The 21,621-nt window shown below is 44.5% G+C and overlaps 1 protein-coding gene across 1 annotated transcript; it reads left to right on the forward strand.

The window, feature by feature from the left end:
• The first annotated feature begins 848 nt into the window (after positions 1 to 848).
• On the forward strand, positions 849 to 13,117 carry LOC106586717 (rho GTPase-activating protein 11A-like). Its single transcript, XM_082956613.1, has 11 exons — positions 849 to 1,553; positions 4,181 to 4,248; positions 4,385 to 4,481; positions 4,600 to 4,856; positions 4,962 to 5,125; positions 5,234 to 5,374; positions 5,535 to 5,609; positions 6,019 to 6,192; positions 6,279 to 6,417; positions 6,673 to 6,799; positions 7,374 to 13,117. The coding sequence occupies exons 1-11, from the start codon at positions 1,422 to 1,424 to the stop codon at positions 8,991 to 8,993; spliced, it is 2,994 nt and encodes a 997-aa protein (XP_082812739.1). The 5' UTR covers positions 849 to 1,421; the 3' UTR covers positions 8,994 to 13,117.
• The last annotated feature ends 8,504 nt before the right edge of the window (positions 13,118 to 21,621 follow it).

Consider the following 21,621-nt stretch of genomic DNA (forward strand, 5'->3'; position numbering starts at 1 on the left):
GGTTGAGTAAGACTTTAAATGTGATAGGAAATAATCCGACAGGAAAGTGTGATTATTGCCAGGAAACAGAGACAGTGGAGCATGTATTGATACAGTAGCTTGTGGGTGCTTTATATGCACCACAGTCAGTTATGATTGCATGTCAACTTGTATTTACTAAATAATTACTAATATATGTCTACTGTATGATAGCAAGCAAACTAATGTTTGCCTGCCTAGCTACTTCTGAAGAAGGCAAATGTTTTATTTTGACAATTTCCAAAAGCTCACCAAACTAAAACATAATTACTTTTAGGAGACGTGTTTGTACATTAGTAGCAAAATGTCTAACTTATTTACATTCGTTTTTACTTGCACTTGTATTTTCACTCCAAATTGACATTGAGGTTTTAAGTTTTGGCGGACTTTTCTTAGCAGATGTACAATCATTGCGAATTGAATTTCAGGCCCCGAAGTGACACTCGCAAACTCCATTAAAAACAAAGGCTGAGGGCCTTACGTTGCAAACTTCCCTTGCTTGGCTAATCATTTGGACCGACGACAAATATGACTGCGGGGATTCCCCCAAAGGCATAGGGCTGTCTACTTTGCGTTTGAAACGCAGCCATTGGGCTGTGTACTTTGAGTTTGAAACGCAGCCATAGGCTCAAATATGTTGTTATATATTTTTTTATAGAAACAGGGCTGAGTTAGGATTTAGTTTCTCGCTCTCTCTGGCCCACACACCAGTACATTAGGTGGCGGTAATGCACCATAATGTTGGATGCCAACAGCCGATAAACCCCAACGAAGAAGAAAAATAACATTGTGTGGGTCTTAATATTTTGAACCCACTCTAGCCAATCAGAGCAGAGCGAGTAGAAACGCTATTGCCGTTTAAAAGATGTGCGGAAAAATATTTCAGGGAAACGTAGTCTGCAAGCAATATAGCTAGCTACGGCAATTCAGATTATATAAAAACAAGAGAATAGCTATGTATTCAGGTAAATGCTAGAATTAGGCATACGGTAATATACATTAGTTATGGTTAGCTAGCTATGAGAATTGTTATTTAGCTGACGTTAGATGATCTCGAACGTGGGCTAGCCACACGAGAATGATAGCGCCTAGCTGGGTCTGGATAATTGGCAGTGACTCGGCGGTTGCTTTTTGGCGACCTAGTTAGTTGCAGGTTACATGTAGAATGATTTGGTATGTCAAGTTAGCTAGATTGTTTTGAATGAGAAGGGCATACGCAAAGAATTGTTGGCAATTTAAAAGGAAGGGGACGTGCGGACGTGGGCTACGATAACTAATTTTGCTGTTATGCTGATGCGTTATATTCAAGAGGGATAATAATAGCTAAGCATAGACCTGCAAGTTGGTACAGTATGTGTTGAAAGTTTAAGAAGGCACAGTAAAAGTAATTTGAAAGGTGAAAGATGAAGGTAATGGAAAGAAATGTGATGCGTCTGGCTATTGTGCAACACCTTCGTACTGCTTATGGGATAAAGACTAAGAATTGGAACAAAAACAAAGCACGCACCAGCTGCAAGTTGACACCTAACAACAAGGTAACTAAGTCTATTTTTGTTTAGTTTACAACCTAGATAAACACTCATGCATAACGTTACTCTTAGACATAATTGTTAAACTTTGGTTGTAAAACAGTGCCAGAATGAGTCAGTTGGTGGGCTAGGTAGCTAACGTTAGCTAGCTAAAATTCATTGTTTGCAAACTGAGAAACACTTACGGAAGTGGTTTGTTTACGTAACAGATTAGTGTAATTTAGGCAGCAGGTTAGGAAAATGGATGGGTTAACGTTAGCGAAAGTCACTTCGTAACGAAGTGGTGTGAAAAGAGTCCTTTTGAGAACCATTCTGGCTGACTAGCTAATTTGCATTCAATCTGAGCACTTTTGTTAGCCTGTCATTGTAATTCACGCGTTCATTGTTGGATTAGTCTGTCCGTCTGAATTGTGTTGGGGGTTCATAACTAGCTAGTTAAGTGCGTCAAGATGGCCACCATTCTTCCTGTACCCCAGAAGGCAAAGATAACTGAACTAAATGACTACAGCCCCATAGCACTCACTTCTGTCATCATGAAGTGCATTGAGAGACTAGTCAAGGATCATATCACCTCCACCTTACTGGCCACCCTAGACCCACTTCAGTTTGCATACTGCCCCAACAGGTCCACAGAAGATGCAATCTCCATCACACTGCCTTATCCCATCTGGACAAGAGGAATACCTATGTAAGAATGCTGTTCATTGACTAGAGCTCAGCATTCAACACCATAGTACCCTCCAAAAGCATTATCAAGCTGGAGACCCTGGGTCTCAACCCCGCCCTGTGCAATTGGGTCCTGGACTTTCTGAAGGGCTTCCCCCAGGTGGTGAAGGTAGGAAACATCTCTACACTGACCCTCAACACTGGGGCCCAACAAGGGTGCGTGCTCAGCCGCCTCCTGTTCACCCACAACTGCGTGGCCATGCACAACTACAAACTCAATGATCAGGTTTGCAGATTACACAACAGTAGTGGGCTTGATTACGAACAATGAAGAGACAGCCTACAGGGAGGAAGTGAGGGCATTCGGAGTGTGGTTTTTGGAAAACAACCTCTCACTCAACGTCAACAAAACAAAGGAGATGATCGTGGACTTGAGGAAACAGCAGAGGGAGCATCCCCCCATCTACATCGATGGAACAGTAGTGGAGAAGGTGGAAAGTTTCAAGTACCTCCGTGTACACATCACAGACAAACTGAAATGGTCCACCCACACAGTGTGGTGAAGAAGGCGCAACAGCGCCTCTTCAACCTCAGGAGGCTGAAGAAATGTGGCTTTTCACCCAAAACCCTGACATACTTTTACAGATGCACAATTGAGAGCATCCTGTCAGGCTGTATCACAGCCTGGTATGGCAACTGCACCACCCTCAACCGCAAGGCTCTCCAGAGGGTGGTGTGGTCTGCACAACGCATCACCGGCGGCAAACTACCTGCCCTCTATGACACCTACAGCACTCGATGTCACAGGAAGGCCAAAAGATCAAGGACAACAACCACCCGAGCCACTGCCTGTTCACGCTGCTATCATCCATAAGGCGGGGTCAGTACAGGTAGATCAAAGCTGGGACCGAGAAGCTTTTTTTCAGTCTCTATCAAGGCCATCAGACTGCTAAACAGCAATCACTAACTCCGAGAGGCTGCTGCCTACATTGAGACCCAATCACTGGCCACTTTAAATGAATCATTAGTGATTTTAAACAATGCCACTTTAATAATGTTTACAGATCTTACATTACTCATATCATATGTATATACTGTATTTTATACCATCTTATTGCATTTTGCATATGCCGCTCATCCATATATTTATATCTACATATTCTCATTCAACCCTTTACATTGTGTGTGTATAAGGTAGCCGTTGTGAATTTGTTAGATTACTTGTTAGATATTACTGCTGTCGGAACTAGAAGTACAAGCATTTCGCTACACTCACATTAACATCTGCAACCATGTGCATGTGACCAATAAAATTTGAAGTGAATTGTTGCAAATGATTCAAAAGATTGACAATAGTAGACACGTTTGGCATACATAATAGCGCAGTGGACTGTTTAATTGGGCTTGGTGATGAGACTGTAGTACAAGGCACATGCGTGCCTTTGGCAGTTAGCCTAATTTGATTTAAGGCACTTGGTTTGGTCCATTAAAGTTGTACTTTCTTTCCATGGGGCAGGGGAAATTTACTGGCAGAAAATGTACCAAGTAAAAGGCACAGGGCTGTCATTATACTGTAGTAGGCTATAGGCTGTTGTTTTTCAAAAGCACAGCTAGGCACCTATTTTCCAGTCGCTCCCTCTAAAATACTTAGCAGAATGTTTGACGCTTGGTAGCCACAACATAGCGCTAGCTTGTATTTGATCAGGTGATGAGTTACAAACTACTTCCTTGGGTAGGGAAATGCCCAACTGTTGTAAAACAGCTTTCAGGACCTTCTGTTAAATGGGGACAAATCTCATGTAAAGACTTGTGCCCTTTCACAGACATTTCTGTGGCGTGAAGTTGGATGGGATACCAAGTCGAAGCTTATTAGTGAGCTTAGGCCTATGTAGGATAATTAAACCAGCTGCCATGGAAAGCCTTCCTTATTGAAATCAAAAATGAACTTGTTTTAACATGTTTTCCAGGTGAAAGTGTTTGGCGTACCACTGGAGAGCCTTCTGCAGTACAATGTGGAGAATGGGAGCATACCATGGTAAGATAAACACCTGTCTTAGCTAGAACTTCTACTTTCTAACAAAATATTTTGTCGTCCTTCATTTGTGTGTGTTAGGCCTATTCTCTGTCCTTTTTTTAGGTCTAATGTTTCTCCCATTCCCTTGCTCTCCCAGCTTTCTCATGGATGCATGTGCAAGTCTGCTGGAGCATGTGGATACAGAGGGCTTGTTCAGAAAGTCTGGCTCCATTGTTCGTCTGAAAGCACTCCGGGTGAGTGATGGCTAGAGATTGACCCTGCTGGAGTTGACCTTGCTATGAATAGGAAGGCCCTGCCTGCTGGAATAGTTAAACACAAGGCCGTATAGTTTTTTTGTTTTTTTCTGTGCAGGTGAAGTTGGATAACGGTGAGAGGTGCCTGTCCACTGCCCTGCCGTGTGATGTGGCTGGCTTGGTCAAGCAGTTCTTTAGGGAGCTGCCGGATCCTGTTATGCCTACAGAGCTGCATAATGCCTTCCTCAAGGCCCAGCAGCTGCCCACAAAGGAGGACAGGACCTATGCCACCCTGCTGCTCTCTTGTGTACTGCCTGACCGGAACATGAGCATTCTACGTTACTTTTTTGGCTTCCTCAACAAAGTCTCTCAAAGGTATGATTTCACAAGTTTGTCTCATTAAATGGTATCATTTCACACTGTACCGTTTTGGACTTGGTCAATCATTATTTCTCAATCTGGTTTTGCTTTTCCTCTCAGGAGTGGTGTGAATAAGATGGACAGCAGTAACCTGTCTGTGATCCTGGCTCCCAACCTCTTACACGCTGGAGACGGGGCAGACAAGATGAACGCCAGCACAGAGAAACGCCTCAAGCAACAGGCAGCTGTGGTCCACTGCCTTATAGAACACGCTTCAGACTTCGGTAGCAGTTCAAGCCTTGTTGTTGTAGTGTCATCAATCAACTGGTGATTGAAAGTTAAAAGGGGATGTTCATAGCAAACAGTGTCTAAAATGTGTCTCTGTGTGGTAGGTGTGGTACCTCAGTTCATCATGGAGAAGATTCCAGCCATGCTGGGCTGTGAGGCAGGTGTTCTGTCCCCTACTCTTGAGCGACTAGAGGACTTGGACTCAAATTCAGGGGCCAAGAGGAGATGCAGGCGCAGTCTAGGGGGTAAGATACCCTGGAAGAACATTGCCCGTAGAATTTGTATTTTTTCCAGCATTGGGTCGTCTTTGAAATTATATTAAACGATCCAATGTTATAGGCTTATTCTTCCTCCTCAGTAAATCTCCATTGCATTTCAAGATATGGAATGGTTTTTACATTGCAGATATGGTCAATGGAACTCTGAATAAGTTAAAAACAAATAGAACACCCACAAATACTGCCCAGTCAGACAGATATGGTAGGTACCGAGGTTAGGTTTCGCCTCCTGCCGTCGAATGAGAGCATCAATGACCCGTAGCTCTGACGCATTCATTTAATCCAGCCTGCAACAAGGAATCAGCTGCTTGTCTTTCACAGAAATGCAACTCTTAATTAAAATTTGTTTTCAGATATTTTTTTATTTGCGCTTCTGTAGTGAATGAGTAGTAACACTGTCTTGTCATTCTTTTCCCGCTATTACATTAAGGATTTATGCCTGGCCAAATTGTCTTGCCTCCTCTGTCTGTGTGCTTGTTTTTGGCTTTAATTTTCTCAATTGATGCTAATCAAGAATTTTTGCGAATTATTTCAGCTGTTCTGAATATTTTTCTGTGGGAGACTATGACCTAATAGTGTATTCACTCTTGTTATTTCCCCCCCCCCCACAGTCTTTTCTTCTGCAACTCCTGTGATAATTACTCCCAGCTCCAAGAGAGAAATTCCTTTGGAATCTGGTCATAGTTATGGATTCTCCAACAAGAAACGGAGATCCATCAAAAAGAACCTTGGTTTAGAATTATTGCCTAATACTCTGTTCGGTGGAAGCTCCACTCCTGGACCAGGTAACTTCACAAAGACTCACAGCCGTATTTAATCAGTTTTTATTTTTTACTAAAAAGTATTCATGTGTGTTGCTCCTGTTTTTCAGGATACCTTGACCCAAGTGCCTCAAAATCACTCGACTCCTCCCATAATGCTTTGGCCTCAGTTGGGAGGTCCAGCGGGCAGTCTGCCAGCTCTGCAAGGAGAAAGAGCAAACGACTGAGTCACCGACATTTTGTCGACAGGTACATGCATCATGTGGTTTATCAAAGGCTATTTCCTGATCCTATGTGGAATTGAAAATGCATCCTGTTCCTGTATTGCTCAAGCAGATGACAACTGTTATGTCTAAGCTGATAACGATCTCAAACACACCAACCTTTTCATGTCACACTTCTCTCTGTTGCATCGGAGAAGAGGCCTTCTTATTAAATGTTTATATTGTATAATATTTATAACTTGACAATGGTTGAAACAGTATGTTCTTGTCTGTTTTTCAGAGTAGAGTCGGGGAAGGCTGGTTGCTTCTCTCCCAAGGTCGCTAAGAAAGAAAATGTTCGCAAGTCCCTGCGCCTTCGCTTCAACCTGGGCAAGAGCAGCAGAGACCCTGTAAGTGCAGATACCCATGTATGAACCTCACACTGATTATCTGCCCCTCAAATGGGAGGAAAAGACTGCTCTCAATCCCAGCCTTGACGATGACACCCTCCCTTTAGCAAATTGACTAATTTTATTAATCAGAATAAATCATCTACATTTATGCATGGGGTGCAATTGTAAGGTACAATTTTGCACAGTAGCACTTATTTCTAATCTTTCTAGGTTTTCTTTTTTGGCTGTTGATTTTATGGCAGTTTGGGCATATGTTTACTTTCAATAATGCATGCTCAGTTAATAAATTGACTGGAAACCATTTTGAGGTTGTGAGCTTCTACTTTAAATCAAACGTTCTTGTTTTCAAGGCGAGAATTCCGTTATTTCTGCATGACTGTTCTCTAACATTTGATGGAATGTTTATACTGATAAACTAGTGAACCAAGATGTTTATATTCTAGGATCTGAAATATTTAATAAGTGAAATCTAACATTTTAAGACTTTAAAAACATTTAATATTAAACAAATATTAGATTTACCTGAACTGTAACTTGGTTTATGCATGGGTCACTTTATAATGCGCATACGGATGTATATTTACAATTTAATGGGGATGTGATGTCTGCTAATGCCCACTGCTCCACAGGCTCCAAGTTATACAGTAAGTCAGAGGACAACCTGCTAACCCCCCAGTGTGACGGCAGTGCCCTCCGGACATCTTGGAGTGGGGAGACCCCTGACAAGGGCCATGTCTTCAGCGGAGGCTCCTTCACCGACACCCCCATTAACATGTGTCTGAAGAACAACTACTACTCCGAGCCTGCCATCGTGATGGCCAAGCCCCCCATGGTGGCCAGCTTCCCCAAGAAGCTGTGCTGTTCCTCCAGAGCAGAGAGCCTCGAGAGTGAGGGCTCATTCAGCCAGACTCTGACCAGGCCCACCCTGCTCAAGATCAAAAGAGCCTTCACTGATTCCGGCAGCGACCTACAGGGAGTACTGAGGGACGACAGTGCCCCCTCTGAAGGGGGCAAGGCAACACAGCCTGAGAACACTCAAACCGATTCAACAGATTCAACTCCTTCTGAATCTTCTACACTCATAGGTGTGTCACCAAACAAAGAGCGTTCTGGCATGCCAACTCCTTGGAGGCATCTGGCTGATGACCAGAACATCACATTTGGTCAGATTGAGTTTGTTCCTCTGTCTCCCTTGTATATAGATAGTGCCCTGTTTGAAGTGGGAGGATGTGGCAGTCTGTCAGAGAAGGCCTGTGACTGGTCGCTGTGTGCTGGTGACAGGTCGCTGTGTGCTGGTGACAGGTCGCTGTGTGCTGGTGACAGGTCTGTGGCGGGAGAGGCAGATGTTGTGGCTGAGCAGGTGAACTGCAGCAAGTTGATCGATGCCCTGGACATCCAGAGCCCTGCTCACTTCACACGCAGCATTGCTGCTGGGGTCCAGTCCACTCCATACAGAGCTTCAGGGCTGGAATACTTTCAGGAGCTCAAGACTCCTCTTCCCCCTGTGGGTACAGTGCCTGTAATGGTACATGTTGATGAGGCTGTGGCATCCCCAGAACCCAGTGCCCACCCCCAGAGGCAGGAACAGCAGCCGGTGGAGCTGCCTTCCCCAGGCACGCTGGAGACCCGCAGGCTAAGGGTGGTAGACCACATCCAGCGCTTCAACAAGCTCACCCTGTGTTCACCCAAATCACAGGCCAAAGCAGTCAGGTCCCCCCTCAAGTTCCAGCGTACTCCTGTGCGCCAGTCTATCCGCAGGATCAACTCCTTGCTTCGGGACAGGTGGCCTGTACCGGCTGCTATCACCTCCTCCATCCAGGTAACCGCCATCCCTGTGGGAGAGGCTGTCAGCCTGGAGAGTGGCCTGTCTGCTGGGGCTCAGTGCCAGCCTCACCAGGGCCAGGCAGACGGCCAAGGAGGCCCCACACTTGACAAGGTCCACTCCACAAAAACCCGCCCTCCTCCAGTCCCACCCAAGAAGCCAGCCAGCATCGCCCGCAAACCCAGGAATTACACTCTAAGCGACGTGACCAACAAGGTACAACTGAAGGCCAAAGGTGACACACCTGTTAAAGACCCAGGAGGTGACGGTGAGAGGTCTGTGGTACAGCAGGTGGCTGAGAAGGATGTGTGTTACTACAGAGGCTCCCCCAGGAACCCCCTCAACGAGGGCAGACTGCTGTCAGCTACCAAGCCCATAGACCTCTAGTCTAGTAGAACTCACCCTTCACTATGCAGGTCTCCCTATCTGGATATATGCTGTCTCATTGTATGGCTTCAAAACATTCCCTCAATTTTTATGTCTTCAGTTGTTTTCAGGGATTTAATTTATTTTACTTCTTAGATGCTGTTCTTTGAGTGCTTGGGGTGACTGATCTGTTGCATTGCCTTAGTAGTTTACTCTGTTGGTAAAATAGTTTTGCACATCCATATCAGTGTAAAATAATGTGTATTTTTGAAGGTGTTTGTAGTCTGTTAGACTAGTGTTGAAGGCAATTGCTGAACGGTTGGGTGTATGGCTTGAAGCTTTTAGAGTTTAAAGGACAACACCACTTTATAACCAGTTATTATGCTGTTAGTATATGCCCCACCATAAGATCTGATACAAATTTTTGTCTGTCATACTGCACGATTCCTAGTTTTTGTCATTTAAGCTTCTGCATGGCCCTTATCTACAGTATACTACAATTCCCAGGGTGCGTTTCACCTACCAGGATGCAATGCTCCGTTGAGTCGGCAGTTAGCTTTACAAGCTTCATCTGAGTGCATTTCATATTATAATGCTTGCATGTATATCATGCTGAATATATGTTCATCCCACTGTCACCAATCAACTGCATTACACTTAAATAATAGAATGTAGATGCTAACGAATGCTAAGCATAAGTTACTGTATCTGATGGTTAGCTAGCATTCTAGCTAGCCTGACTGCTACATCCAAAATAGGTTTTTGCAACAATAAAAGCTGAGTTTAATTTTAGCTACTGTATTAACAGTCCACACAACATGTAGGCCTGTTAGAACACATTTATTATGCCATTTACAGGCAAATCACTATGGAATCCTAGTCTCTCATTTAAGCCTGTATATTTTTTGACATTAGCAATGCTAGCTAAGTAGCTATCCCTGTTGCATTGGAAGTAGTGTGATCAACAATAGCTGCCAAATACAGCCTTAGCAACCATCCAACAATATTAGGCCTATTGGAACTAATGAGAATATAGGCTATTTGGAGATTCAACTTTGTTGATGGTGGGAGTGGTTTTGCCAAATGGAATCATAGCAATTTGAGCCTTGAACAACAGAAACACATTGATGTAAACTAGCTATACATATCATTCTATAGGTTTTTGAGCGGCTATTTACAGATGTTATTAGACGAAGACAACCGAGCAACATATGATCAGAACTAGATGGGTTATATCGATAGCTGAAAATGACTGTCCATTTATTTTATTAGTCATTTCAGGGCTCCTACTTGAAAACAATTTCTGGTTTTGCGCATCACTAAACAGTCAATATACATGAAATCATAAAGTTACACAGACTGTGTAAGACGTCACTAAATACTTCATAACAACCCAAATGTTAAGTGGCGGAGTTGCCCATTAAGGTTTTATTTTTGCTTTTATTTATTTTTTCTTTGTGGTCCTAATTTGGTAAAGGTCTACAAAACTGTTTCCCTACATCTTTTTATATAATTAAGGGCTATTTTTTTTACTGTTAATTTGCTTTGGATTAAACATGTGAACTGACCAAGACACTTTTGGGGGGAATTTATAAATTAAACTTGTCAAGCAGTATTTATTTAAAGCACCTCTACATTGCAGTCTGACCATTTCAAAACTTGTCATTTTTGTTAAAAAGAATGATCCAAACATTAAAAAAATGTTTTTCTTAACTTGGGAACAATTCATAATACTGTCTGCACACATGCTGTTTAGGACATATTATATAGGGCAGAGTTCCCCAGCTGGCGGATTTTAAAACACTGTAAAAAACAAAACAAAAATAACAGTAAATCCGTTCCAAGTGATTGTAGTTTTGGAAATCTGTTCCAAAGTATTCCCATGCATAATAGAGAGATATGATCATGTAAATAATGAAAGGTTTGACATGATTGTTTTAGTCAAATGTTATAACTGTTTGGTCACCTGACCATCCTTCAAGAAAAAATTGTGCGGAGGCTGAATCGAGCCAATCACCTCTGGTAATTGCAATTTACTTCCAGAAGGGGGTGTACTAAAATCACTTGTTGGGGCAGCTGCAATGTATACTGAACAAAAATATAAATGCAACATGAAATCATTTTCTAAGATTTTACTGAGTTATGTTCATGTAAGTAAATTGGTCAATTGAAATAAATGAATTAGATCCTAATCTATCAATCTCACATTACTGGGATTGCTTTCTAAATAGACATATAGACAAAGAAAACAATTGGAGCATTGGCCCTTACCCTAAGAAAGGTAGAATGAACATTACTGAGCAATAGATGAAGAGCTGCGAGAGACACATTGCCGTCTCTAGTTTGTTAGCCATCATGAATTGCTTAGAAAGAAGAGTATATTCAAGTTCATAAGATTAAAAAACTAGACATCTATTTTGTGACAAAACTTCACATTTTAGAGGGGCCTTTTATTGTCCCCAGCACAAGGTGCACCTGTGTAACAATCATGCTGTTTAATCAGTTTATTGATATGCCACACCTGTCAGGTGGCTGGATTATCTTGGCAAAGGAGAAATGCTCGCTAACAGGGATGTAAACAAATTTGTGCACTAAATTTGAGATAAATGTGATTTTTGTGCATATGGAACATTTCTGGGATCTTTTATTTCAGCTCATGAAACATGGGACCAACACTTTACATGTTGCGTTTATATTTTTTGTTCAGTGTAGCATCACTACTGTATTTCATATGAGATTTATCTGTGATTTATGTGACTGCTTAATCCAGCAGATGGTGCCCTGTCTGTCTTTTTGAGAATGTCTGCCACGTGCTGACACTACTTTCACCTACCAGGGAAAGAGAAGCTTGTGAAGGCATATCACTATTGATCCATAGGAATGTAACAGAATTTGGATAACAAAATTTGTTCAACATGATATCACTAATTCCTCTCAGTTGAATCAAAAGCTTGTCTGATAACCTCAGGCAAATGACCTTACCACTGCACACCTTTAGCACTGGTAGTGGAATATTCATGAGGACATCAATAAATAAACTATAGTTGTTATTGAGGTGTTTAGACCTCAAACATTATAGACAGAGGGGAGAGGATGAGGGGATATGTGGATATGCTTGAATACTGCGCAATGGTCACTATCTGGAATAAAAATCCTGGATGTAGTGCATATGATGTCCCTAACGACCCACTACACACATCAGCTATGTGGTAGTGGAGTATGGATGTTTGTTATCCTATTAAAAATAGCCATTTGTAGATTGTTTTATTATTTGAGACTAATTTAGGTTAAAAGGGAGACCATTTTTCACCATGATGGCGTGTTAAATCTGAAAATAATAATTGCACACAATGAATCCTGACGAGTTCTGTCAACTAATTGAATTGATTCAGCAATAGGAATACCATCACATTGCTGGCACGTCAATTAATTGCCTTCACACAACACTCACCACAGTCCTGTGCACAACCGTAATGTGCGCTGCATGTCTTTTTGTTTGAAAGCCCCTTATATTATCATGGCTTTGCATTATGTTGACGTTGCTGTGAATATTGACCGCCAACCATGTGTTGCGCAGATGGGGCCAGTAGACCTACAAATAATGCAGGACTCTGACGAGCAACAGAGTGTAAAACTCAGGATTACGGTTATAACTGCAAACATGGCCTAATCAACAAATCCACTCGTTTCAGAACTCAACATATCCTGTGCAGACCTTCAGCATAGGCGCTGTGCCAGTCATTTGGCACACGGGTGTGGATATGTATGCCTCAGGAAAAACGCCTGACTACCGAATATGAAGTAAAGTTGCCTAAAATAATCAAAGGGGTAGATTACTGTGACTGGTTTATCCGATAGAAAAACATATTTGTTTTATTTTTATATTCTAAGATGCATAGCTAGCAGCTTCTTTGCCAAGGTGAAATATGGATCGTTCCTGTCCTAAACAACGTGTAGGCTATAACCTATAGGCCTACTAAAGCTTAAACATAACACATATTGACGCACTGTCTTTGCCCCATAATCAATAAAAGTTTTGTTTATGAAACGGTCTTAAAAGGTGTAAATGGACGGGAATCAAGTGAGACAAAGGAGTCTATATGCGGACATGTCAGGAATAAAATGTGACTTGTTTTATGTTGTTATGTTATGTCTTATGTTTTCATTTCGAAACAATCAATTTTTGCCGTAGGGTGTGTCGGGCTTTTCTCTAATAGATATTCAAACGCCATGCTCATTTCTCAGAATTTCTTTACAGCACACATGTGTCCATGACAGTTTCCAACGCACTAAGCATGAGCTCTTTTTATATGTTTTTAATGATATATTTTTACAACTTTTGGCTGTTTTCTATAAGGCTAAACATACGTCTAATTGAAATCAAACATTTCTCAATTTGGCGAGACAGGTGACAAACACTTGGGTCAGAACATATTGTGATCTAATTTAATCTAATGTTTTGTGGCTTATTCGTTAAGTAATCGTAAATATTAGTAGGCCTAATTTATAACAGTTTGCAAAGTAATACATCCAAATAAATAAAAATAAAACAATTTATTTTGTATTTCTCCAAATCGGAAACAGGTCACTAAAACTATAATTTCAGGATACAGAACATGATACGTTTCGCATTAACATACCCCATACTACCTAGCCAAAAATGCTAATATCATGAAGCCTATGGATTGGGGAAAGTTTGAATAATTCAGTAAATACGTTTATTCTATTGAAAAATGAATTTAATTGCAATTTAGTCTTGTGGAACTATGCCTATGCTATGAAATGTGATCAATTTTTTCCGAGTCTACCATTTACATCTCATGAATATATTGCCAAAACTAGCTCTGTCATTATAAATTGAATTAATAAATGGTAGCGTGCAATCCAGTTGGGCCACATACATTGTTAGCCTATTTGTGGTAAAACTTTCTTATAGCCTACAGTCCTATCACATGGCACTGTATCAATTGGCATCCCCAAAAGGAATGAATCAAATCAAAGTTTATTGGTCTCATACAGATTTGCAAGTGCACCGAAATGCTTGTGTTTCTAGCTCCAACAGTGCAGTAATGCCTGTAAATACAAAACAATAAACACATAATCCAAAAAGTAAAAAATAAAGAAATTAAGAAATATCAGATCGAGCAATGTCAGAGTCTGGAATAGTGCATTAACAAAATATTCAGACCCCTTGACTTTTTCCACATTAGTCTTATTCTAGAATGGAATAAATTGTTTTTTCCCCTAATCAATCTACACACAATACTCCATAATGAGAAAGCAAAAACAGGTTTTTAGAAATGTTTGCAAATGTATTAAAAATGAAGGAAAAAAAAGTGAAATATTGCATTTACATAGATATTCAGACCCTTTACTCAAGTACTTTGTTGAAGCACCTTGAGCAGCGATTAGAGGCTCAAGTCTTTTTGGGTATGACGCTACAAGCTTGGCACACCTGTATTTGGGGAGTTTCTCACATTCTTCTCTGCAGATCCTCTCAAGCTCTGTCAGGTTGGATGGGGAGCGTCGCTGGACAGCAATTTTCAGGTTTATCCAGAGATGTCCGATTGCGTTCAAGTCCGGGCTCTGACTGGGTAACTCAAGGACATTCAGAGACTTATCCCGAGGCCACTCCTGCGTTGTCTTGCTTAGGGTCATTGTCCCGTTGGAAGGTGAACCTTCGCCCCAGTCTGAGGTACTGAGCGCTCTTGAGCAGGTTTTCATCAAGGATCTCTCTGTACTTTGCTCTATTTATCTTTCCCACGATTCTGACTAGTCTCCCAGTCCCTGCTGCTGAAAAACAACCCTACAGCATGATGCTGCCACCACCATAAGGATTGTGCCAGGTTTCCTCCAGACGTGACGCTTGGCATTGAGGCCAAAGAGTTCAATCTTGGTTTCATCAGACCTGAGAATGTTGTTTCTCATGGTCTGAGAATCCTTTAGGTGCCTTTTGGCAAACTCCAAGCAGGCTGTCATGTGCCTTTTTCTGAGGAGTAGCTTCGGTCTGGCCATAAAGGCCTGAATGGTGGAGGTTCTCCCATCTCCATAGAGGAACTCTGGAGCTCTTGTCACAGTGACCATCGGGTTCTTGGTCAATTTCCTGACCAAGGCCCTTCTCTCCCAACTGCTCAGTTTGGCCGTGCGGCCAGCTCTAGGAAGAGTCTTGGTGGTTCCAAGCTTCTTCCATGACACTGTCTGCGATTTATTTATAATTCAAGGCACACTTAACCAGCATGGCTACCACAGCATTCTGCAGCGATACACCATCCCATCTGGTTTGCGCTTAGTGGGACTTTCATTTGATTTTCAACAGGAAAATGACCCAAAACACACCTCCAGACTGTGTAAGGGCTATTTGACCAAGAAGGAGAGTGATGGAGTGTGTAAGGTTCTGGGTGTAGCTGGTGCAGAGAAGTCAGGCGCAAGACCGCAGAGATGAATAACACAATGAACTTTACTCAACATTTCCAAATACATGAAGTAAGACCAAGCCCACAAACAACGGACCGAACTTACAATAAAACAATCACTCACAAAAACTATGGGGAAAACAGAGGGTTAAATAATGAATGTAATTGGGGAATTGAAACCAGGTGTGTAAAACAAAGACAAAACAAATGAAAAGTGGATCGGCGATGGCTAGAACGCCGGTGACGTCGACGGCCGCCCAAACAAGAAGAGGGACCGACTTCGGCGGAAGTCATGCCAGTACCCCCCCCATTGACGCGCGGCTCCAGCAGCGCGTCAACACCGACCTCGGGGACGACCCGGAGGACGAGGCGCAGGGCAATCCGGAACTCCTACAGCAACAAAGGGTCCAAAACGTCCTCCACCGGCACCCAGCATCTCTCCTCCAGACCGTACCCCTCCCACTCCACGAGGTACTGAAGGCCCCTCGCCTGACGCCTCGAGTCCAGTATGGCTCGAACAGCATACGCCGGGGCCCCCTCGATGTCCAGAGGGGGCGGAGGAACCTCCCGCACCTCAGGCTCCTGGAGTGGACCAGCCACCACCGGCCTGAGGAGAGACACATGGAACGAGGGGTTAATACGGTAATCTGGGGGAAGCTGTAACCTGTAGCAAATCTCGTTCAGTCTCCTCAGGACTTTGAATGGCCCCACAAACCGCGGGCCCAGCTTCCGGCAGGGCAGGCGGAGGGGCAGGTTTCAGGTCGAGAGCCAGACCTGGTCCCCCGGTGCGAACACCGGGGCCTCACTGCGGTAGCGATTGGCGCTCGCCTTCTGACGCCTCACAGACCGTTGCAGGTGCACATGAGCGGCGTCCCAGGTCTCCTCCGAGCACTTAAACCATTCGTCCACCGCAGGAGCCTCGATCTGGCTCTGATGCCAAGGTGCCAGAACTGGCTGATACCCCAGTATGCACTGGAAGGGGGAGAGGTTAGTGAAGGAGTGGCAGAGTGAGTTTTGGGCCATCTCTGCCCAGGGGATGAACGCCGCCCACTCCCCCGTGCCGGTCCTGGCAATAAGACCGCAGAAACCTACCCACATCCTGGTTTACTCTCTCCACCTGCCCGTTACTCTCGGGGACTGACCGAGATCCCCAGACGTTCCATGAACGCCCTCCAGACCCTTGACGTGAACAGGGGACCACGATCAGACACTATCCTCAGCACCCGTGTGCCGTGACGTGGGTAAACAGGGCCTCCGCAGTCTGTAGGGCCGTAGGGAGACTGGGTAATGGAAGGAGACGGCAGGACTTAGAGAACCGATCCACAACAACCAGGATCGTGGTGTTACCCTGTGAGGGAGGAAGATCCGTGAGGAAATCCACCGATAGGTGCAACCACGGCCGTTGTGGAATGGGTAAGGGCTGTAACTTCCCTCTAGGCAGGTGCCTAGTGGCTTTGCACTGGGCGTACACTGAGCAGGAGGAAACATAAACCCTCACGTCCTTGGCCAAGGTGGACCACCAGTACTTCCCACTAAGACAGCGCACCGTCCGACCAATGCCAGGATGACCCGAGGAGGGTGACGTGTGGGCCCAATAGATCAAACTGTTGCGGACAGCAGATGGAACGTACAGACGCCCAGCTGGACACTGGGGGGAGTGGGCTCTGTACGTAACGCCCGCTTGATGTCTGCGTCCAGCTCCCACACCACCGGTGCCACCAGGTAAGAGGCTGGAAGTATGGGAGTGTGATCTATGGACCGCTCCTCTGTGTCATACATCCGGGACAGTGCATCTGCCTTAGCGTTCTGGGAACCTGGTCTGTAGGACAGGGTGAAAACAAAACGGGTAAAGAACATGGCCCACCTTGCCTGACGAGGGTTCAGTCTCTTCACCGCCCGGATGTACTCCAGATTGCGGTGGTCAGTCCAGATGAGAAAAGGGTGTTTAGCCCCCTCAAGCCAATGTCTCCATGCCTTCAGAGCCCTGACAACAGCCAACAGCTCCCGGTCCCCCACATCATAGTTTCACTCCGCCGGGCTGAGCTTCTTCAAAAAGAAAGCACAGAGGCGGAGCTTTGGTGGTGTACCCGAGCGCTGAGAGAGCACGGCTCCTATCCCAGCCTCGGATGCGTCCACCTCCACTATGAACGTCAAAGAGGGATCCGGATGAGCCAGCACGAGAGCCAAGGTAAACAGAGCCTTCAGGTGACCAAAAGTCCTGTCCGCCTCAGCCGACCACTGCAGTCGCACCAGTCCCCCCTTCAACAGTGAGGTAATGGGAGCCGCTACCTGACCAAAGCCCCGGATAAACCTCCGGTAGTAGTTGGCAAACCCTAGAAACCGCTGCACTTCCTTTACCGTGGTGGGAGTCGGCCAATTACGCACGGCTGAAATGCGGTCACTCTCCATCTCCACCCCTGAAGTGGAAATGCGGTACTCTATGAAGGAGACGGACTGTTGGAAGAACAGACATTTCTCAGCCTTGACGTACAGGTCATGCTCCAACAGTCGACCAAGCACCTTGCGCACCAGGGACACATGCTCGGCGCATGTAGCGGAGTATATCAGAATGTCGTCGATATACACCACTACACCCTGCCCGTGCAGGTCCCGGAAAATCTTGTTTACAAATGCTTGGAAGACTGATGGAGCCTTCATCAACCCGTATGGCATGACGAGGTACTCATAGTGCCCTGAGGTGGTACTAAATGCCGTCTTCCACTCGTCCCCCTCCCGGATACGCACCAGGTTGTAAGCGCTCCTGAGATCCAATTTTGTGAAGAAGCGCGCCCCGTGCATTGACTCTATCGCACTGGCTATGAGAGGCAGCAGGTAGCTGTATTTTGTTGATACCTCGATAGTCAATGCACGGGCGCAGACCTCCATCCTTCTTCTTCAAAAGAACCTCGAGGAGGCAGGTGAAGTGGAGGGCCGAATGTACCCCTGCCCCAGGGATTCGGAGACATATGTTTCCATAGCCGCCGTCTCCTCCTGTGACAGGGGATACACGTGACTCCTGGGAAGTGCTGCGTCTACCAGGAGATTTATCACACAATCCCCCCGTCAATGAGGTGGTAATTGAGTCGCCTTCTTCTTACAGAAGGCGAGAGCCAAATCGGCATATTCAGAGGGGATGCGCACGGTGGAGACCTGGTCTGGACTTTCCACCGTAGTAGCACCGATGGAAACCCCTAAACAGCTCCCCGAGCACTTTCGTGACCACCCCTTGAGAGCCCTCTGTTGCCACAAAATAGTGGGGTCATGACAGGCCAACCAGGGTAGGCCCAGCACCACGGGAAACGCAGGAGAATCAATAAGGAAAAGACTAATTCTCTCCTTGTGACCCTCCTGCGTAACCATGCCCAGTGGAGCGGTGTCCTCCCTAATTAGCCCTGACCCTAATGGTAGACTATCTAGGGCGTACACAGGGAAGGGCATATCCACAGGAACAATGGGGATCCCTAAACTATGGGCAAAGGCTCTGTCAATAAAATTCCCAGCTGCGCCTGAATCTACGAGCGCCTTATGCTGGGAATGCGGGGAAAACTCAGGAAAATGTATAAACAAAAACATGTGAGCAACAGGGGGCTCTGAGTGGTGCCGACTCACCTGGGGTGACACGAGAGTGCCCTGCCTGCCGTCTCGACTCCCAGAAGAACCTCCCAAGCACCGACCAGCAGTGTGCCCTCTGCGACCACAGATGGTACAGGGAACGGCCCCTCCTCTGGTCGCCCTAAGCGCAGCACCTCCCAGCTCCATGGGTGTCGGAGCGGTGGTGCTGGGGGATGGAACTGACAGGCCCCGATCCGGACGCCCGCGGGTAGCCATCAGGTTATCCAGCCGGATGGACAGGTCCACCAGCTGGTCAAACGTAAGAGTGGTGTCCCTGCAGGCCAACTCCCGACTGACGTCCTTGCGCAGATTGCTCCGGTAGTGATCGATCAGGGCCCTGTCGTTCCATTCCGCGCTGGCGGCCAGGGTCCGGAAGTCCAAGGCGAACTCCTGTGCATTCCTCGTTCCCTGCCTCATGTGGAACAGACGTTCACCCGCCGCTCTACCCTCAGGCGGGTGGTCGAAAACTGCCCGAACGCGGTGGTGTAATTGTCCAACACTGCTTCTCCTTCCCCCCAGACGGCGAATCCCACTGGGACCGGGTGAAGGAGGGGTGAACTGTGGTGCCTGTTGTAGTGGTGCCGGTGGAGGCAGAACTCCTCTCTCCCATCAGTCCATCGTCTGCAGCACGCGATCCATGGCGGTGCCGAGATGTTGCAACATGGTCGCATGCTGCTGGACGCGCTCCTCGACCGCCAAAGGGGGGTTGTCTGCTCCTGCTGACTCCATTTTCGGGTGAGTGATTCTGTAAGGTTCTGGGTGTAGCTGGTGCAGAGGAGTCAGGAGCAGGACAGCAGAGATGAGTAACACAATGAACTTTACTCAAAATGTCCAAATACATGAAGTAATACCAAGCCCACAAACAACGGACCGAACTTACAATAAAACAATCACTCACAAAAACCATGGGGAAAACAGAGGGTTAAATAATGAACATGTAATTGGGGAATTGAAACTAGGTGTGTAAAACAAAGACAGAACAAATGGAAAATGAAAAGTGGACCGGCGATGGCTAGAAGGCCGGTGACGTCGACCGCCGAACACCACCTGAACAAGAAGAGGGACCGACTTCAGCGGAAGTTGTGACAGAGTGCTGCATTAGATGACCTGGCCTCCAAAATACCCCACCTCAACCCAATTGAGATGGTTTGGGATGAGTTGGACCGCAGTGAAGAAAAATCGTGGGAACTCCTTCAAGACTGTTGGGAAAGCATTTCAGTTGAAGCTGGTTGAGAGAATGCCACGAATGTGCAAAGCTGTCTTCAAGGCAAAGGGTGGCTATTTTAAAGAACTTCAAATATAAAATACATTTTGATTTGTTTAACACTTTTTTCTTTACTACATGATTTCATAGTTTTGATGTCTTCACTATTATTCTACAATGTAGTTGAGTATCTGGAGTATCAGCATTTACATTGTCTAGTTTGAGAATCCGACACCTCACAAGTCCTCAACTGGCAGCTTCATTAAATAGTACCCACAAAACACCAGTCTCAACATCAACAGTGAAGAGGCGACTCCGGGATGCTGGCCTTCTAGGCAGAGTTGCAAAGAAAAAGCCATATCTCAGGCTGGCCAATAAAAAGAAAAGATTAAGATGGGCAAAAGAACACAGACACTGGACAGAGGAACTCTGCCTAGAAGGCCAGCAGCCTGGAGTCGCCTCTTCACTGTTGACATTGAGACTGGTCTTTTGTGGGTACTATTTAATGAAGCTGTCAGAACACAGACACTGGACAGAGGAACTCTGCTTAGAAGGCCATTTTGAGCCTGTAATCGAACCCACAAATGCTGATGCTCCAGATACTCAACTAGTCTAAAGGAGGCCAGTTTTATTGTTTCTTTAATTAATCAGAACAACAGTTTTCAACTGTGCTAACATAATTGCAAAAGAGTTTTCTAATGATCATTTAGCCTTTTAAAATGATAAACTTGGATTAGCTAACACAACGTGCCATTGGAACACAGGAGTGATGGTTGCTGATAATGGGCCTCTGTACGCCTAAGTAGATATTCCATAAAAAATCTGCCGTTTCCAGCTACAATAGTCATTTACAACATTAACAGTGTCTACACTGTATTTCTGATCAATTTGATGTTATTTTAATGGACAAAACATGTGTTTTTCTTTCAAAAACAAGGACATTTCTAAGTGACCCCAAACTTTTGAACAGTATATATATATATAAATCATATATAAATCAAGCTTTATTTATACACACTGTCCATACTATATATATATATATATATATATATATATATATATATATATATATATATATATATATATATATATATATATATATATATAGTATGGACATATATATAGTATGGACATATGGACATATATATATAGTATGGACATATATATGGACGTATGGACACTGTCCATACTATATATATATATATATATATATATATATATATATATAGTATGGACAGTGTGTATAAATAAAGCTTGATTTGATTCGAATATATAAAAAGAAAAGGTGTATACAGCAGTAGTTATATAGGATGAGACATGTCTAGAATATACTATATAAATATAAAGTGGGAAACAGCATGTAAACATTATTAAAGTGACCAGTGTTCAATGTCTCTATGTACATAGGGCAGCAGTCTCT

This window comes from Salmo salar, chromosome 01 (genome assembly GCF_965601325.2).
Source record: "Salmo salar chromosome 01, fSalSal1, whole genome shotgun sequence".
NCBI classification, from domain to species: domain Eukaryota; kingdom Metazoa; phylum Chordata; class Actinopteri; order Salmoniformes; family Salmonidae; genus Salmo; species Salmo salar.

Excerpts from the sequence above, each read along its gene's own strand:
- LOC106586717 (XM_082956613.1), top strand. The coding sequence starts at position 1,422 with ATGAAGGTAATGGAAAGAAATGTGATGCGTCTGGCTATTGTGCAACAC. Across the intron at positions 1,554-4,180 it reads AGTTGACACCTAACAACAAG|GTGAAAGTGTTTGGCGTACC; the intron begins GTAACTAAGTCT and ends CATGTTTTCCAG. Across the intron at positions 5,126-5,233 it reads AGAACACGCTTCAGACTTCG|GTGTGGTACCTCAGTTCATC; the intron begins GTAGCAGTTCAA and ends TCTGTGTGGTAG.